Below are 18,989 nucleotides of genomic sequence, written 5' to 3'. Positions count from 1 at the left end.
AAAGCTACACAGAGAAACCCTGTCTCGAAAAACCAAAAAAAAAAAAAAAGAAAATGCCAGAAGCATGCAGCCACAGGAAAGAGGGGCGGGGCAGCTCCCAAGACACTGGAACTGTGTTAAAGGAGCTGTCACATAGAGACAGAGGCCACTCATGCAAAGTGAGAATCAATGCCCATACCCCGTTCCTGTGTGCATCCACACACATGCACGAAGACCTCAGTGGACAGAATAATGGTCCCCAAAGACATCCATTGCAATGAATGCTACTCTACCCCAAATAATGGTCCTCAAAGACATCCATTGTTATGAATGTTACTCTACCCCACAAAGGACTACCACAGTCGGACTTGGGTTGCACACCTTGAGACAGGAATGAACTATCTACCCACACATTCATGAATGTCCTTACTCCAGGCTAGAGGCTCATGCTCAAGTAGGGAGGCTGAGTTCTGGGCCAGAGATGCTGACTACGGGAGCTTCTTGCCTTCTGGCACCCAGGCTAGTCACTGATATGTAATCTGAGCTAATGGTTTGCCTTTTTGAAGAAAAATGTTTCAAAGTGAGTTCCTGGAGGACTCTGAGAAATGCAGGCAGAGCGGAGAGAGCCAGGAATGGCCTCTTTGGAGCAGACAAGAGTGCTGCTAAGTCCATTGAATACATGATGCTGGGAATGGGGCATCTACGCAAGGCCTGCTCCCCATGCCTTTCCCTGGTACCTGTAGGGGAATCTGAGAGCCTACCTGCTGTGAAATCTCCTTCCTCAGAGAGCTACAAGGGACCCCCACTCCTGCCTTGAGGACCTGATTCCCTTTCACAGTCCACCTCATACTGGTATTTATCTGCCCGTCTGTCCACGGCATTAGTAAATCTTCTAAGAGACTCTTTACCCCTAACAATCTGTCTTTAGTGTCCCCTTGAGCCCTTCATACCAGAACTTTCAAGTCCTGCACTGTGAAATCAGAGGACAGGCAGGGATTGGAAGTCACAAGGCCACATGAAGAATCAAATATCCCCATAAAGGACGGAGCACAGTCAGTCATTAAAGCAGTGTCGCTATAAGAACACCCGGCTACTCCACATTTTGTTTTCTACCCAATTTAAATATACTCAAAAGATTATTATATTTTTTATTTTGGGATGCGTGTATATAAAAATGTCATCCAGGAGCCAGGAGTGGCAGATGCCTTTAATCCCAGCACTTGGAAGGCAGAGGCAGGCGGATCTCTGTGAGTTCAAGGCCAGCTTGGTCTACAAAGCAAGTTCCAGAACAGCCAGTTCAAGACCAGCCTGCTCTACAAATAGAGAATGCCAGGACACCCAGAGCTACACAGAGAAACCTTGTATCGAAAAACCAAAACCAAAACCAAAAAAAAAAAAAAGCAAATCATAACAAAAATAGATAAATGAAACTCTATCTCAAAAAAACAAAACAAAAACAAAAAAAAGTCATTAAGGGATCGCAACAATAAAAAGGGTGGAGACAGCACATTTGAATACTACTGAAGTTAAGCTAGTGTATGTCCAAATTAGCATGTAAAGCTTGAAGATGACAATTGTAAAACAATACATGGTAACCACACACAAAAAAATAACAAAATATACATAAAAAGAAAATAAGAAAGGAATTAAACATTTCATTACAAAATCAACTAAAGGAGCTAGAAAGAGATGACTCAGTAGTTAAGAGTACTGGCTGCTTTTTGCAGAGGACCTGGGTTTGGTTTCCAGTACCCACAAAGCAGCTCACAACTGTCCATAATTCCAGTTCCAGGGGATCCACAGCTCTCTTCTGATCTCTGCAGGCACCAGGCATGCATGCACTGCACATACATACATGCAAACAAAACACTCACACACATGAAATTAAAACAAATAAATCATTTTTTAAGTCATCTTAACAGAGAGCAGAGCAGGAAATGAGGAACAGAAGTATTAGACACAAAGTATATCAACAGCAGTGACAGAAGTCCTCAAGAGCAGCAATTATAATAAATGTAAATGGACTAAATGTCAATCTAAAGAGAAGGGATTTGGGCCAGTGGAATCTACAATAAAGGTGTCTGCTATTGAGCTCAGGAACCCATAAGGTGGAAAGAACTGACAATTATAAGTTGTCCTCCAATTTCTACATGTGAGCCATGGTACAGGTATGTGTGTATTACACATACACAAATAAATAAAAATAAATAATTCAAAAAATTTAAAGATAGAGCCTGGCCAAGTAATTTAAAAAAAAAAAATCGTATGCTCTCTACCTGAAACCTTTTTCTATCCAAACAGATTGAAAGTGAAAGGACCATGGAGAGAATGTGGAGAGAATGCAAGGCAGCTACTTTAATATCAGAACAGAGTTTAATCCAATGTGTCACAAGAGGGAAAGGAACCAACACAGGAGGGGGTATGACAGTAACAGACCCCTAACATACATGAAGCAAAATGACAGAACACGAGGAGAGACAGACAGTTCTACAACCGAGGTGACCTCCACACCCTCTCACCAGAGGGTTGAACAATCAGATAAGGCAGAATTCCTGGTAGAATTCCTCGGGTCTTCAGGCATGCGCAAACAAAGCATTGCCAGCCACAGTGGCATCTAAGCTCCTCTCTGGTGTAGATGTAACATTTCCAAGACAGACACAATTCAGGCCACAGGGAAAAAAAAAAAAAAAAAAAAACCTCAACAGATATAACATATACTCTCTAGCCACTTTGAGATCAAGTGAGACATTAAAAACAAATAAAACTGGAATACTTACAAACTTGTGGAAATTAAACTTCACACTCCTAAACAACTACTTGAGGATACAAGAATCAAGAAAGATACGAGAAAATACTTAGAAACGATACAAATCAGAGTGGTGCCAACAAAAAAACTAGTGGGGCAGTTTTAAAAATAAATCATTGAAAGAAAAACTATATAGCCATAACCATTTCATTTACAGACAAGTGGTCTCAAGTAAACAACCTGTCGTAAATACAGAATTGGGAAAAAGAAAAGAGGAAAAAAACCTATTCCAGAGCAAACAGAGGGGGAAATAAAGAAGAATGATATAAAAATCAACAAAGCAAAGAACGGGAAAACATCTGAAGAAAATCAATGGAACCAAAGTCAGGTCTTTGGAAAGATCAACATAAGAGATGAACCTTGTAAAGAGGACCAAGAGAAAAAGAGACAGAGAGAGACTCGTGACAAAGGTCAGGAGAGTGGGGCCATCGCTAACTACGGGAACGGAACGGGCTGTGAGAGAACACGAAACCAAAATGAACAGGCAAATTTCCAGACATCCAAAAGCTACCAGACTGAGCCATGAGGAAACTGAATGTTTGGACAGACCCACAGCGAGAAAGGAAGCTGGAAGAATAATTTTTTTAAAAATCTCCACCAAAAGTCCTGGGCCCAGGGGCGTTGCTTTTGAGATGTCTATAAAACATTCAAAGAAATTACATCAATTCTTCTAAACTTATCCCAAAATACTGATGAGAGAAAACTTTCTATCACATTCTAGGAGGCCAGTATGACCCCAGTCCCAAAGCCAGGAAAAGATACTAAACACAAGAAAAAAAAAATCTACAGGCCAGTATCCCCTAATGAACAGTGTCTCAAAAATTCTCAACAAAAATACCAGCAAATCCTTTCAGCTTGAAAGGACCTTGTGCATGTCAGTTAAGTGAGTCTATTCCTGGGATTCAGGGGCAGTCCGCACATGAAATCAATCAGTGTGATCATGTTGCATGCTGTATGCAATAATAATCAACCATCTCCACTGATGCAGGACAAGCACTGGGTAAGCAGCAGCACTGTTCCATGCTGAAAACACTAGTGATCCCAGCATCAAACAAGCCACGTGTGAAGAGCCCACAAGCAGCACCATGTACAGGCTGGGCGGTGTAGCTCAGTTGGTAGAGCACTTGCCTAGAATGCCTGGGGCCTTGGGTTCAATTCCCAGGTGGATGTGATAGTACATAATCTATAATTGCAGGACTCCCGAGGTGGGCCCTGGAGAACCTCAAGGTCATCCTTGGCTACATGATAAATTTGAGGCCAGCCTGTGCTACATGAGTCCCTGACTCAAAAACAGAAAACAAAAACGCCCTGTGCCCTGGTGAGGATGGAAGCCTTGTCTATAGGAAACAGGAGCAAGGCAAGCTGTCTTCTTAACCGTTGTTCAAGTTGTGTGTATGTGTGTGTGTATGTGTGGTGTGTGTGTATGTAGTATTTGTGTGGTGAGTATGTGCATTCGTGAGAGAGAGAGAGAGAGAGAGAAAGGGGGGGAGGAGGAGGAGGAGGGGGAAAGAGGAGGAGAAGGAAGAGAAGTAAAGGTAGCAGGTTGGAAAGGAAGAAGTTCTCAGTATGACCTTGAATGTTGTCTACAAGCGTCTTAGAACTATAAGCAGTCTGGGCAGAAATGAAGCTACTCTAAAGAGACCCTTGTGTCTCTCAATCTGATTGCCAGACTGTTGAAACAATGGACCCCAAAGAAATGGGAATTTTTCCCCAGGAATTCCATGCTGGGAGAAGGAAACGGCATCCCACAGAGGGGGATCTTGTCTTCTGGCAAGAGATTTTACAAGGTCCTAACATCTTATCAGAATACCTTACAGGATGAGATTGAAGCCCAGAGGATGATGGACCAGGGATTGGCAGGACCATCTTGACCGGGTCTGCTTAGATGTGCACATCCTTGGCCCTCTGTTTAAACTTTGACCTCACATCAGGACCCGAAGACAGACTTAGAGGTCTGCTGGATCTCCTCCTCCCTCTTCCCAATGTGGCCACTGAATAAATCTCCTTTTTAGGCTTTCCACTTTAATTTGGCTCTTTTAATTGGCTTATTGACAATGGGTGGCCAGACCTGAATTGGGACACAGGCTGTGACCTCCAAGTTTGATAACAGAACAAACAAATGAACCAGCAGGACACGTCTGCTAACAGAGAAATCACTGTGTTCATCCACAGCAACAAGCCGTCCAAAATGGAAAGTTCAACGCAATTCCACATACAGCAACACTGAAAAGAATCGAATGCTTAGGACCTCACTTAGCCAAGAAGGGGAAAGTCTTGTACAGTGAAAACCACAAAAAACTGCCAAAAGAAATTAAAGGCAGATCAGTGAAATGCCATCCCTGCTCATGGTGCTGCTAAAGCAAACCAAGACCGAGCAACTTACACCCAACAGTAACGAATTTCTCACAGCACAGGAGGCTGAGTCCAAGGTCAAGGGGTTTTGAGACCCGGTCTCTGTTTCCAAGATGGCACCACCTCACTGTGTCCTCAGGAGGGGACAAAAGGCTGTCCTTGCACAGAAGAAGTGAAAGAGCAGAGGGTAGTATACACACACACACACACACCCTCTACCTTCATAGGGGTGTTAAGCTCATTCAGGAGACCAGAGCCTACAGTCCCCTCAGCAGCATCAGATTTTGGAGAGACACATTCAAACTACAGCCAGTACAAAAGCCATCTGAGCTGACCTACAGATTCTAAGCAATCCTTATCAAACTCCCAAGGTAGTTTGGTTTGGTTTTTGGCAGCAATGGGGATTGAACCCAGAACATTGCCCATGTGGGGGAAATGCTCTACCACAGAGCTATAGCCTCAGTCTTCCCAATGGTAGTTTCTGCAAAACATGGCAAACCCATCCTGAAATTCATGCTGAATCTCAAGGAAGCCAATGTACTTGTGACCAAGAGGCAAGTGGGTGGACTCACAACATCTGGTTTTAAAACTTCCTCCAAAGCTACAGTCACCAACACTGTGTCTCTGGCATAAGGACAGATATGTGGACCCAATGTGGTGTTGCCTATCTGTAATATCCTGTAACCAGCACTCGAGAGGCCCAAGCAGGGTCTCCTAAGCTACACTAGACCCTGTCTCAAGAAAAAAGACAGACAAACCTACAGACAAATGTGTGGGGCGTTTACCCAACCACCCCCACAGTTCTCTTGAGTGCGAGCAGCAGGAAATATTAGATAGAAGGATTTATTGCGGAGAATATTGCGGAGATGAACAGATAGAAAATAAAGGATAGCCTCGAGAGGGCCTGGAACCTATTCCAACGGGCCCCGACTGTCTCTGCCCCAGGGTTTTTATAGAGACGCCAAGGGGTGGAGCAAAAGACCTCCTCCCCCAGCACAGCCAAGTGCAGACCATCCCAGACACCTGCACTCAGGCCCGTGGTCCTAATCATCCTCTATGCGGACCTGCTGGGTAAAGCCACGAGGAACCCGAGAACGGGCTCCCACACCAATGAGACAGAATACAGCATCCAGAAATCACATATATGACCAAAGGATTATTTCCTCCAAAGCTATAGGCTTTAATGTTATCAGGTCCTCACACTGTGAATATATAAGTGCATGCATGTGCGCGCGCGCGCGCGCACACACACACACACAAATGGATTGAAAGCCATTCCCAATCCCAAATCCTGTGCTTCCTCTACCATCAGGCTGCACCCTCCTTGTCATTGTCCACAGCATCCTGTTTGTATAGCTTACACATGCTGCGGCTCCCACACAGCAGCCTGGAACCTCCAAACTGGATAAAAGGAAAAGGCAACCTGAGCTCTCTGCTTCCTGGCTGCAACTCCTGCTGCCTCTCCATCCTGCAGCCTTGCCTCCCCTGCCAGACGCTTCTCCTCTGAGTGGCTTCTGTAAGATGTTTAGTCACAGCAACACACACGCGCGCACACGCGCGGTAACTAGCTTAACGCTTGGTACCCAGAATGCAGGATCGAATTTCAGACTTGACAACAGAGGAAACCGATTCAAAACCGAGCCAAGGACCTGAACATGCATTCTCCCCAAAGGCTGATACATGGATAGCAGGGGTTGGGGAGTTTGTAGTGTTTAATAGAGATGGAGATCCAGCTTGGGGATATGGGAAGCTCTGGAGGTAGCTGAGTAGTGGCGACAGCACTGACCTGTATATGGAGCAGTAGTCAAGTCATGTGCTTTATGTTGAGTCTATTTTATCATTATAAAAACACGCAGAAGCGGTGGATTTCCTAAGGCAGAAGGATAGATGGATCACCTGCCAATGGGAAGGATGATATCAAGGAGCCAGTCTTTGGGCTCACTTGGAGACTCTGCTGGCCCCTCAGGTGAGGAGTGCAGAGGCCACACTCTCATTCCTCCTCAAGTATCTTCTCCCAAAGCTAGTCAAGGACAGAATCCCAACACATACTGTCCCCACCTGCCTAAGCTGCTGCAGTGGGACCAGGCCCTCTGTGCTGGACCCCACCTCAGCTGTCCCCAGGGGGAAGCAAATGTTCTGGTTTGGATGAAAAATGTCCCTGAGCCGGGCGGTGGTGGCTCAAGCCGGGCGGTGGTGGCTCACGCCTTTAATCCCAGCACTCGGGAGGCAGAGCCAGGCGGATCTCTGTGAGTTCGAGGCCAGCCTGGGCTACCAAGTGAGTTCCAGGAAAGGCGCAAAGCTACACAGAGAAACCCTGTCTCGAAAAACCAAAAAAAAAAAGAAAAAAGAAAAATGTCCCTGAAAGGCTCCTGTGTTACAGGCATGGTCCCCACATGGTGTTGCTACTGGGAGGTGACTAGATCATGAAGGGTGTCACGTCTTTGGTTGGTTAATCCAGGAATGGACTGTTAGAGGTAGAGCCTGGAGGGAAGAAGGTTTGCGGAGGGTCTCTCTCTGAAGGCCACTTTGTCCCTGTCCCTGGCTTTCACTACTCCTAGATACGGTGGGGTGCTCTGCCATGCCCTTGGTTGTGCTTCACCACAGGACAGAAGCAATGGCACCAGACACGTATGGGCCATGAGCCAGGACAACACTCTCCTCCCCTAAGCTGTTAACAGGTAACGCGTCGCAGTGACGAAAAGCTACCACCATAGATAAGCCCTGTAGACAAGGACGCTGACACCTCAATGCTGACAGAATGATCAAGAAAGTGCCAGCATCCTTCATGCAAGAGGAAGAGACAACCCACAGGCTGGGAGGAAATCTGCCAGCCAAACAGCACAGGAAGAAATGGTAAATCTCCAGAGCGGATGTAGAATTCACACAGCTCAATAAAAAGGCAAGCAATTGGATTTTAAAATGGGCAAAAACCCTGAGCAGACACTTCTTCTCAAAGAAGACCAGAGTGGTCTACAGCACACACTTGCTCCAGATCACAGGTCACCAGAGACACAAACGAAATCCACAACAGGACGCCACCCCACATCTGTTAGCAAGAAGCAACAGGTGGTGTAGAAAAAGGAGGAACCCTTTACACTGTTGGTGGGAGCGGAATCTAGGTCAGCTACTGGGGGAGACATGGTGACTCAGGGACACACACACACACACACACACACACACACACACGAACCACTATGATCTACTGCAGCACTCGATACTCATAGCGACCAAGACACAGAACCCTGTGGTGTCCCTGGACATGAGGAAGAGAAGGTGCTGTGCTCACACACAACACCGAACATGAAGGAACTCCTGTCCTGTGCCAACGTAGAGAAACCTGGTGGACACCATGCTAAATGGAATAATTTGGGCGCAGGACGAACACCATGTGACCTCACTCACAGGTAGACTCTAACAGCCTGAAGATGTGGCACACAAGGGTGGCTTTCTGGCTGGTGGAGGCAGAGAAATGGGGAGCCATTAACCCGAGGCAGAGAAAGAGCTCTGGTCTGGTAGCTGGGCAAGTTCTGCAGACCTAGTGGGCTGTGGGTGACTACATATGACAATCTGTACTATGTACAAAGACTTACAGAGGGCTTAGAGAGAGCTGGTGTGAGGCCCTAGGTTCAATCCCCAGTAACACACACACACACACACACACACACACACACACACACACACACACACACACCTGCTCAGGGAGTAGATTTAAATGGAGCCCTGACAAGTGACGGATATGCCTAATAACTCGGTGGTGACTGTTTCACAGCATATCTGTACATGAAGCTGTTGCACTCTATACTTTAAATCCTTGATGTTCATCCGTTCCTGCAGCCTCTCTCCAAGCTCCTACACTTCTCTGGCTGCAGCTCATCGGGGCCCTAAGCCTGGACTCCCCATCAAGTTGGCTGCGCAGTGGATCTGGTGTGTCTGGGAGGAAGGGATGTCTGTGGACAGCTCAGCTAGCACCCTGCACACAATGTTTGTCTGCAGGTTGCTGGGAGTGAGAGATAAGCATTCAGGTATTTTTCCATTTAGGGGTCTTGTCTCCTTGGATCAAAGTTAAACAGAAACTCGAGTTAACTGAAGCGTCCTAAAGAACAGCAGCATTTCGAAGTCTCACATTTGATTAAGGAGCCAGATAAAAGCCAAGGTGAGAACAGGTGGGAGCTCACGGGGTCCTCGATGGAGGGAGTATCTATGGCATTTGTGGACTGCCAGAGTGATAAACACAGCAGAACCCCCCACAGCATACTCCCACTGCTGTTCAAATGCTCCACAACCAGTCCAGCAGGGTCCACAGGGTTCAGAGGTCCAGTCACACTGTGAGTGACTCTTAGTTACACCTAGTATGTCTGCAAGTCTGCTGCAGATGCAGGATTTGGACTCCCTGGACCTTGCTTTCTCCCGGAAGCTTTCAGGCTCCCTGGGGAATCGTACCCGCTTCTGTTCTCATTCCCAGGGTAGGCCAGGCCTGTGCGAGCAAGGCCAAACGCCCGACTTCATGTGGCCCCTTGACTCAAGCTCCGTGTCATCATCCCCAGGCCCCACTCAGATTGCTGAAAGCAGGAGCAGACCCAATGCTAGCCCTAATCATGGGCAGCTGGAGGGGGTCAGTACTCGTGGGAGCAGCAGAGACGAGAACCCCGGGTGCTGTACCCCTGCACATCCCTCATTCTCTCCCCCGACATACCCAAAGGACAAGCCTATCTAAGACGACCCTTCCCAGGGGCCCAGCTGCACGCTGACCAGCAGTTCTAGCCATGTCACGGAGCTCCCATGGGGTGACCCTCTACCTCCTAGCTATCACAGCTCACATACCGACGGAATGCTGTAACACTTCCCCTGATACCTTGGCACCAGTCACTCGTCTTATGGTCTCCCTCAGGGGTCAGAAGAAAAGACGTGGGCAAGGAGCGACAAGCTTGGCCAGACACGTGAGCACAGGGGCCTCAGGGTGCAAGGCAGGGCCGGGTGTGCAAGGCGAGGTGTGCAGATGTGTAAGGCCAGAACTGTTGCTCCAGGTGTACACAGGCATTCAGGTACTTTTCCATAAAAGTGTCTTGTCTCTTCGGATCAAAGTTAAACAGAAACTCGAGTTAACTGAAGTTGGGTGTGTAAGCCCAGGTGTGTAGGGGTGCTGAATTAGGAGGACAAGGCCAGGTGTGCAAGGCTTAGGGGACTGGAGGACTCGAGGCAGACGACACCCCCTGGCCTGGATGAGGGGAATGGGGTGGGCCCACATTACAGGGGGAAACACCCACCAGGGTTCTGGTCAGACCCTGAGGAGGAAGTGTGTGCTCCCTTGTAGGAACTCATTATTCCCAGTCCCCACACCTCCTCATAGTCAAGGACTGTCCCTGTCCCTAGAGGGTCATGGGGCTAAGAGCCGAACCCAGCACCTCCCAGTCTAAACCTGAGAGCTGCCACTAAGGGGTTAGGGAAACACTGTGGGGGAGGGGTCGAGTCTGCCTCCTCATCTTTCTTTCTGGTCCCACCAGGAACTCCACCTGCCCTACTCCACACTGAGGTAGGAGTGACCAGTCTGCCACAGAGGCCCAGCAGGAGTGGGGTTCACCCTGGAGTGGAGGAGCCCGGGAAAGAGAGGCTGAGAGGCTGGAGAAGGTAAAGGACTCTCCTGCTCCTACCCCTGAGTTTCCATGGAAGCCTCCCCCACCAACCTCGCCTGGAAAGGGGTCTCAGTGAGGTTTGCTACCCCAGATGTGCCTGCAGAGATGTGGACCATGAGTGCTGATGGACCAGTCCCCAGGACCTTGCTGGGATGGAGCCCAATGTGTACAGATCAAGACATTAGTGTCCCATGAAGCTCCACTGTAAGGGCCACATGCACCAGCTCTGGCCCTGCACCCCATGTGGCTGAGCCCTCACTCAGAGGAGGATTGGCCTTCCTTCCAGCACCTAACAGGACCTATGCCTTTGTAGCCTCTGGCTGCCCCTGAGGCAGACACACAGCCGGGCCCTCCTCACCCTGGATAGCAGCCCACATGACTCCCCATCATCTTGCACGGCTCTAACAGAAGATGTGGTAGGCTGTTCTCCTGTCAAAACACATTCCTGTGGAGCTATCCATGCAAAATGATGGGCTCTGCCAGCTGTGGCCAGGTGCGGGCCTCCACCGGGAGGCAGCCTGAGCCACTCCACGTTCAGCTATTTCAAGGATGGAATGTGTGTGGGACTGACTCCCTGTGACACCAGCTGGGTAAAATCTGAGCCAATAGCCCTGGGGTGGCCCCACCCTCCCAGGTCCAGCTGTGGCCCCTAATGAAGCCATGAGCATCCCCGTGGCTTCTGCACAGCCCAGGCCCTTCCTGGAGCAGGCTCACACATCCAAGTCCTCTGCCCATGGTCTGTGTCTTACCCTCTGCATGCATCTTCTCAGCCAGAGACCTGCTCATCCTCTGGGTGGTCCTCCACCCACATGTTCCTCCAGTCCAGGCCTTTCCTGGGACTGAGTACTATCTGTCTAGTGCTTGACTCTGTCCTACCTGTAACCCTTTTCTTGCTATACCCTAGGCCTGCTGCACACGGTCTGTGCAGGCTCTGGGCCAGCAACTTGCCAGGAACCACCCAAGTCCGTCCTGCTAGCATCCAACAGGATGATTCCCTACAGAATCCCAGGGAATCCTCATGGCTGCACTACTACATACCTGAAATGACTACAGCAGACACCCCTTTGAGTCCAGCAGAGCCTCCCAGCTCCAGAGCCCACTGACTAAAGGGCAAGGCCACTTCCCCTCACGCAGAGGACAGATGTCACGTCCTACAGGCTGGCCAAGGCCTCCCAACCCAAACAGGAGCTGAGAGGTCAGGAGCACAGCTTGGTAGCGCTATCCAAAGGGCCTGGTCCCTGACTAGACACAAAAGGAAGCCACTTAGGGCCTGGTCCAACTGCCCCTGCCCGGCCTTGATCCTGGGATAATCTGAAGCCTGACTCCCTCTTCTGTTCACGTGGCCATCCCGTAGCCATCAAAGGCTATGTACGCCAGAGCTTGGCTGGGCAGAAGCCTGTGGGCTGTATAGGAGGCTGGAGCCTATGACCCTCCCTGTTGTGGCTGGCGCCTTTCAGCCCTTTGGCTAGCCTGGCTTGGGGCCACAGGGAGAACTTCAGACAACGTGGCTCAGAGGCTAGGGACAAGGACGGAGCAGCTGGAATTTTGTAGGAATCAAAGCTCCCTCGGTCATGTCCCGTTACTGCTTGGTTTCTCAATTTCCAGCCTGTCACTGAGGCAGCCCCTGGCTAACTCTGTGTGGACCAAGTCTCCCTGTGACTCGGGGAGCACCTGGAGCAGGTGATGACCTGTCACACCTGCTGCAGACATAGAACCTGTGGTCATGGCCACGCCCAGACCCCAGCCTCCTCCCCGTCACAGAACACCATACCCCAGCACCTCTCCAATGCCACTACCCAGGCTCGGTGAGTGAGGCAGGGGCGGGGAGCCTGCGCCAGACCTTCATCGGCCCTGGCTGAGCTCTCTTGACAAAGCGAAAAGGAGAGGGGAGGTTGGAGGCCGCTTGGTTACCTGCATCTGGCCCAATAAACACACAGTACCCATCCTCCTGAGAAGGGAGCGAGGCACAGTGGATGGGCAGCCTGCCCCCATCCAGGACGTTCCAGCATCCATCCTCCAGGACCTCACAGAACTGACGGCAAGGTGGCAGGGCAGGTGGTGGGCCTCGGCCACATGAGGGAGCCAACAGCAGACAGAAGAACCAGGCAAGGAAGGGATGGCAGTTTGTCTGGAGGAGGTGCCCCCATGCCCGGGCAGTGGCCTCCACCTCCTCCCTGCTTCTGTGGTGCAGATGGTTAGGCAGCCAGAAGTGTCCAATACCTAGGTGGCTGCAGACGGTCAAAGTGGGCGGCAGGGGCAGGCATTGGCTGGCAGAGGTCAGAGAGCCAGTTCCCGGCAGGGCAGAGTCATTGGAAAGCGCAGGCCCTGAAGAGGTAGCCACGTGGGAAACCCAAGCACCAGGGAACCCAGGTAAAGCTGCTACTTGAGAGAGCTGGGCTGAAGGGTCAGAGGGAGGGACAGAGAGTAAACCGTGCACACTCAGAGAAGCCGTCACCAGGGGACCCGTCACCAGGGGAAGTGGAAGAGGTATGTGCCTGTGGATGTCAGAGTGGGCATCAGGGTGTTGGTGCTGCTGGCTGGGCCTGGATGCCATAGGCAAGAGTCCTTTCCCCTCCAGATGCTGGGGCTGCCTGGGGGGCTTCTGGCTCCCCCAGAGAGGAGTCCTGATTTGTGTAAAAGAGAGAAAAGCTCTACCTGGGGGTGCTGGTGGCACTGAGGGTCTTCTCAGTGGTGCCTGGAGGCTGCTCAGGGAGGGAGGTGGCTGGGTGGGCACAGCCAGGGTGCCAGCCTCAGTTGTCTGAACATCTGGAGAACTTGGAACGCCACTGCTTAGCCAGAGAGTGGTCTCACCCTCCTGGGGGGCACTGGAGAGCTCAGTAGGGGTGAGGAGGGATGTAGTGAAGGGGGAAGCTGAGGCTTCCATCCCAGCAGAGTTCTCAGCAGCCATGTCCTCATCCCACAGCTGGACGAAGCTCCGAATGCCCTGAGCCACATTCAGAATCTTGGCTCCAACGCCGGCAACATTCTCCTCCTTCATGTCTGGGCTCGCCGCAGAGGCCGTCGGGGAAATGGGGGTGACCTGGGTTGTAGGGGTCCCACTCTGGCCAGCTTGCTGATCCTCCAGGGCCAGCTTGGGGTTGGGAGGAGTCGTCGGCTGTTCTGTGAGGCCATCCTGGGGGACCACGTGCGTGGTGGGGTTCTCTGTGAGCTGCACAGGTGAACTGATCTGGGGCTCGGAGACGGGATCGTCGGTCTTGGTGGGCCACAGCCACACCAGAGGATTCAAGGGATTCAGGGGGTTCAGGGAATTCCCGTCAGCCCTGGCAGGCTCAAGGCAGCAGAAGAGCAGCAGCGGCAGCAGGAGCAGCAGCCGGAGGCGGCGTCTGCTGGGGTCGGGAGCCATCGGGGCAGTGCAAGCCTCTGAGCTGGGGCGGCTCCTGTGGTCCTGGAGGTGGGGCCTGCCAGGTCCCCACCCTCCCCCATTCACGTTTCCCAGTCTCCCTCCTCCGCCACTTCCCTCTGGCAGAAGGGAAGGAACCCAGCCTGAGAATCAAGGTGACCCCCCCAGCCGGTACCTTCAGATTCCATTTAACTCCTTCCTTTCTGCACCTCCAGGAGCAGCCACAGAGCAGAAAGGCCGTCAAGGGACACCCAGTGGAACTCCAGCTTGTGCTACTGAGAGCTGCTGAGACACTGCTGAGAGCGTGTGTGGGCGTGGGGGGCCTGGCCAGGGTCCTTGGGGACATGGAGGCCGCGCCCCAGCTCCTACTGCCTCCATGGGAGAGCACCCGGAAGTCCTGGCTGCTGGCCACCATTCTCTGATGAAATGGAGTTTAAAAAAATGCTCGGCTTGCTGCTGTTTCAATTCTTGGGTTTCAACTGTTGCTTCAGAGACAGGGTGGGTGTCTGTTCCTTCCCCTACCCCCTCTCCCCCACCCCCATCCCCAGTTAACCTAACATGCAGTCCTCCTACCTGCTCAAACCCTAAAGCCATCAATTCATCCTGTCCCTTGGACCCCAAGAGCCTACTGGGGCCTTGGTGGACACATTACTTCCTTCTCTATTTTATTCTTAAATTCTCTCATATGACCTGCCTGTAGTGTTCTCTCCCTGCAGTGACTTGCTCCGCTGTCCTTGGTGTCTCTAGGTCCTTGCAAGTGTTTCAAAACTAACTCTTGGGAGTTGCTTCAAATGAACAGATTGTAGCAGTGGTTGATTCTCAAGATGAAGGTAAAGAAAAACAGGTGGGATTTATCCAAGGGATGTCCAATAGCAGGCCCCTGACTCCTGTTTTATCGAGTCCGGCTGTGTGTAGAGGGCATGGCATTGCTTAGGGGCTTGTGAAGATACTAATCACCCTAAATCCTGCAAGGTGAGGCTGGAGAGTGAGTCCTGCCCACATCTTAGGTGGAGCCCAGGGGCTAATGTAGAGCTGGGGGCCAAGTTCATGTGCACTGGGACTCCACCATTATCAGGTATCCCCTTAGGCTGTCCCAAGAGTGACAGAGTCAGGGCATTGCTGCTGCTCAGGTATATGCTTCACCTGGTCAGCCTGCAGCCGTATGCTTCCCGTACTGTTTCTTCCCGTTTCTGTTCTTTTCCTTCACACAGCTTCAGATAAAACTTCACCCTATCTAGAACAAACCAGGAGCTGTATGTAGGTGGCTTGTCAATCCTGCAGCCTGCTCTGGGTTGCAGCACACGGATACCTACCAGCCTTCACTGTCCTGACCCCATGAGGTCAGGCAGGCTTCTACCAGTCAGTTCAGAGAGGCTGGAGGGTCACCAGGGACATCCTCCTGCCTCAGTGCCCACCTGCCTGCCTGTGAACCCTAGGCAACAGCAAGACGTAGGTGGGGAAGGTTCACGCTTGCTTGGCTACCTGGCCGCATGTCTCACCAGCCCCTACAACATTGAGACCTCTTCGATAGCTAGATTTGGGGGTTAGGCTATGGGCAACCACCCAGGTGACCCACATACCCTAGGGCTTTGGACAGAGAGGCCCAGGCTGCAGCTGGGTTTTTGCATTTCTGAGGCACTCTGTATCTAATCAAACCCATCATCCACAAAAATGAAACCAAGGAGACAGAATGCCCCGCAAGCTCCCACATTCCATGGTTCTGCTTCCCGGACCCCACAGGGCACAGCTCTCTGCCTCGCTCCCATCACTACTGAAGTGGGTGAAAAATGTACCCCAGCCGCACCCAAGATGGGTAAACGCACTGGAGTAAGGAGCATTGGTGCTGTGAGTGGTCCTGATCCCACTTCTCACAGGGCCTGGTGGGACGGGCTTGGCCTCTCTAGGATGTTGTAGGTACCCCATATCTATCGGAACACTTCCAACCAGAGCAGCACCTGGGACCTCCCACCCAGGAAAGGTCAGTGTTTATCCAAGAACTTTGCTCCTGCCCAGCTCTGTACCAAGTTCAAGCCAGTGTGGATCCCAGCTATCCCGGGACAGCAGGGACAGCTGCTCAGGCTTCCTCCAGGCCCTCGGTGTCCAGGCAGGATGCTGAAAGAATGACTCCAAAGGAAGGCATGGTGCCTGGAGTCTGTGCCCTAAGTGAGGGTGGAGGGCAGTCTCAGGACCAGGACGAGCAGGGAGGCAGGAGGCAGCCCGCAGGGAAGTGGGGCCTCATTAGGGGGAAGGGCCGGGCCGGCAGAAACAGGTTGGCTACAGAGGAGGAAGGGCAGGAGGTTGGTTCAAGCAGAGACCCAAGAATGAGAAGCCAAAACATCTCAACGAACACAAGTGTCCGATGGCCAGCAGGCAGGAAGGTGGCAAGGGTCGCCCTGACATGAACTCTGGAGAAGTACCCACTGCCAAGGATGGCCACCCTCAGTCCCATTCAGAAGGGCCCAGCAGAGGGACAGAGGTCTGTCACTCGAGGGACTCAGCACTGGGTCTCACCTACATTCGCCCCTTCCCTGCTCTTGGCCTGGGGTTCCTGGCGATGATAAGGGCTGGACACGACTCCAGCACCGCTTCTAATTGTTACCTTATAGTCCCTGGCTTCCTCCCTGAGGTTCCCCAGTGACAAAAGAATCTTCCCATCCATACTCCATGGAGCTGGAATCCCAGAGAACTGAGTACAAAGGTGAGCCCAGCAGAGTCCCCGCACCAGCCAGGCACATGTTGAGGGCCCTGTGAGAACCCATTCCACAGAATGAAGAAATAAAGACACAGAGGCCATGGGCCCGGCTCAAGAGCCCAGAAGAGTGAAGAAATGGCACCTGGCAGGCAGCCTGTGCGTGAACACACACAGACACGCTCGTGTAATCCCATGTCAGAGCTTGACCACCAGGCTACGCCCCTTCTAGAGCCTCGGCCAGCTGCCCCTTCTGGCCCCCGCTTTCTCTAAGCTGTCCCCAGAGTCACTGCCACCCTCCCCCCAGGCTGAGTGCCGTGGTGATGCTGCAGTGTGATGAAACAGCCCCACGGGCATGTCCCCAACTGTCCCCACATCAAAATGTGGGGCGTCATCGATCAATAGCTGTCTAAAGGGCAGGGCTCCGTTGTCGGGATCAGAATGCAGCTGCAGACAGCCGGAGACCAAGTCCCTCTCTAGGAGCAGCGCAGTCACATGCACACATCTCTGCCCCGCCCCCGAGTCCTACGTCTCCAAGTTAATCCCCATGATGCTTACATCTGTTCTAAAAATGCCCAGTGAACAGTCTGCTTGAAAAATCCCTAATGTGATTTCATGCCTCGAAATGTCTCTGGAAAATCCCAGGGCAGAGTCCAGAACCCCTCCCCTGCATGTATGGGGAGAGGGGACTCAGCCTTATGGCAGGGAAGAGGGGGAGGAGAGACCTTCAACATCCCCTGCCTCATTCAGATGGTTATTCCCGGGACCACTTGCCTGGAAGGCTGGTCCTGCACCCAGGGACTCAGCATGAAATGCCCGGGGAAAGCCACGAGCCAGGGATGGAGGCAATGCCATGGCAATAGGTCCCATTTCAAGGGGCCTATGGAGGAGGGCAAGAAGCCCTCCAGCCCTGAGTGCCCGCACCTCATCCAGCATTCACTCATGCTTAGCACTCCCCCACCTGGTTGCTCATTTCGGGAACATCACAGATTCAGCATTTACTCATGAGCACCGTGGACAGATTCATAGCTCAGGCTCTAAGCTTTGGCTTCCATCGGGAGTCTTACACTATACATGTATATGCACACACACTCATGGACACACATTCCCACATAGGTGTACTTACACACACACACACACATACATGTACGTACGTGCCCACTCAATACACTCAAACACACATGCTCATACATTCACACATACACACATGCTCATAGAAACACCTGTGTGTGTACTCAGGGAGAGCCAAGGTCCTAGCCTACCAGAGGCCATCATCTGTGTCCCACCCAGCCCTATGTAAAGGGTCCCATCTGGCATCACCCACAAGAGCAGAGGTCAGGGTTTCAAATGCCGTATCACCCTTTGGGGACAGAGAACAGAAGCTGAGGAGTCAGGAGCAATACCAACCCATTTCCCTGCCATTGCCTGGTCAAGGGAGACCTCAGACCTTTTGGACAGCACAGTGTCATGCAAGATCTGGGAGAAGCATAGAGACTACTTGGCCCAGATGATAACAGCCATAATGCCACACTAAAGAGAGATCCCTACATCTAAGGAAAGATAGAGAGAGGACATTGTCTAAGGGCTAAGAACCTGAAGAGGAGAGAGGCCCAGGCTGGAGTCCCTCCCCATCTGACTCAGGTTCATTCCCTGGCAGGGGCAGGCTGAATGCTGAATACGGGGGTGGTGGGGGGGGGGGCGCTGGAGTGGGGGGACTGTGTCCCTGGAGCATCTGCGTTCTCAAGGAACTCATCACAAACTGGGCTCAATCACATGGTCCCCCAGGAAGCCACTGAGAGTATCTCCCATGAGCCCCCTCTCCAGCTCCTAGAGAGCAGGAGGAATTGGTCAGAAACACAGGGATCAACAGCGGGCCCCAGGAACAGCAATGCCCCAGAAACAGGCCTCCCCCACGCTCCAGATTCCCAACCGTGGGCCTGCAGCTTCCCTTCCCCTCTCGGGCAGTTGTGAGAACAACTTTCCTAGAAGTCAGTGTCCACTGGCAACCTGTGATTTGAGGAAATGCCTGAGGCCTTCTCGGACTGCATCTGAGTCTGACCTTGGGCTGGCACTCCTGCTCTGTTGCCCGTCATCTTGTGAGGGAAACCTGTCACTTCTATCCCTAGGCACCAGTGCCCGACTTGTTTGGTGTAGCCCTTGTAGTCTGTCAAA

The 18,989-nt window shown here is 51.6% G+C and overlaps 1 protein-coding gene across 5 annotated transcripts in view; it reads right to left on the bottom strand.

Annotated features, from left to right (window-relative positions):
* Col18a1 (collagen type XVIII alpha 1 chain) overlaps positions 1-18,989 on the bottom strand; it is a 113,448-nt gene that overhangs the window by 48,784 nt on the left and 45,675 nt on the right. Inside the window, exon 1 of one of the 5 annotated variants that reach the window (XM_052744598.1) lies at positions 12,679-14,443. The exons of 1 other annotated variant lie outside the window; for it this stretch is intronic. In XM_052744598.1, the coding sequence (XP_052600558.1) occupies positions 12,679-14,131 (1,453 nt within the window). In that variant the 5' untranslated portion in view covers positions 14,132-14,443. Of the gene's footprint in view, positions 1-12,678; positions 14,444-18,989 lie in introns of those variants that run through there. 3 more of the 5 variants (XM_052744597.1, XM_052744601.1, XM_052744599.1) reach the window with 3 other exon arrangements.

This window comes from Peromyscus californicus, unplaced genomic scaffold (assembly GCF_007827085.1).
Source record: "Peromyscus californicus insignis strain IS unplaced genomic scaffold, ASM782708v3 Scaffold_19__1_contigs__length_69161282, whole genome shotgun sequence".
Classification (NCBI taxonomy): Eukaryota; Metazoa; Chordata; class Mammalia; order Rodentia; family Cricetidae; genus Peromyscus; species Peromyscus californicus.
This window is presented reverse-complemented; position numbering and strand designations above follow the sequence as displayed.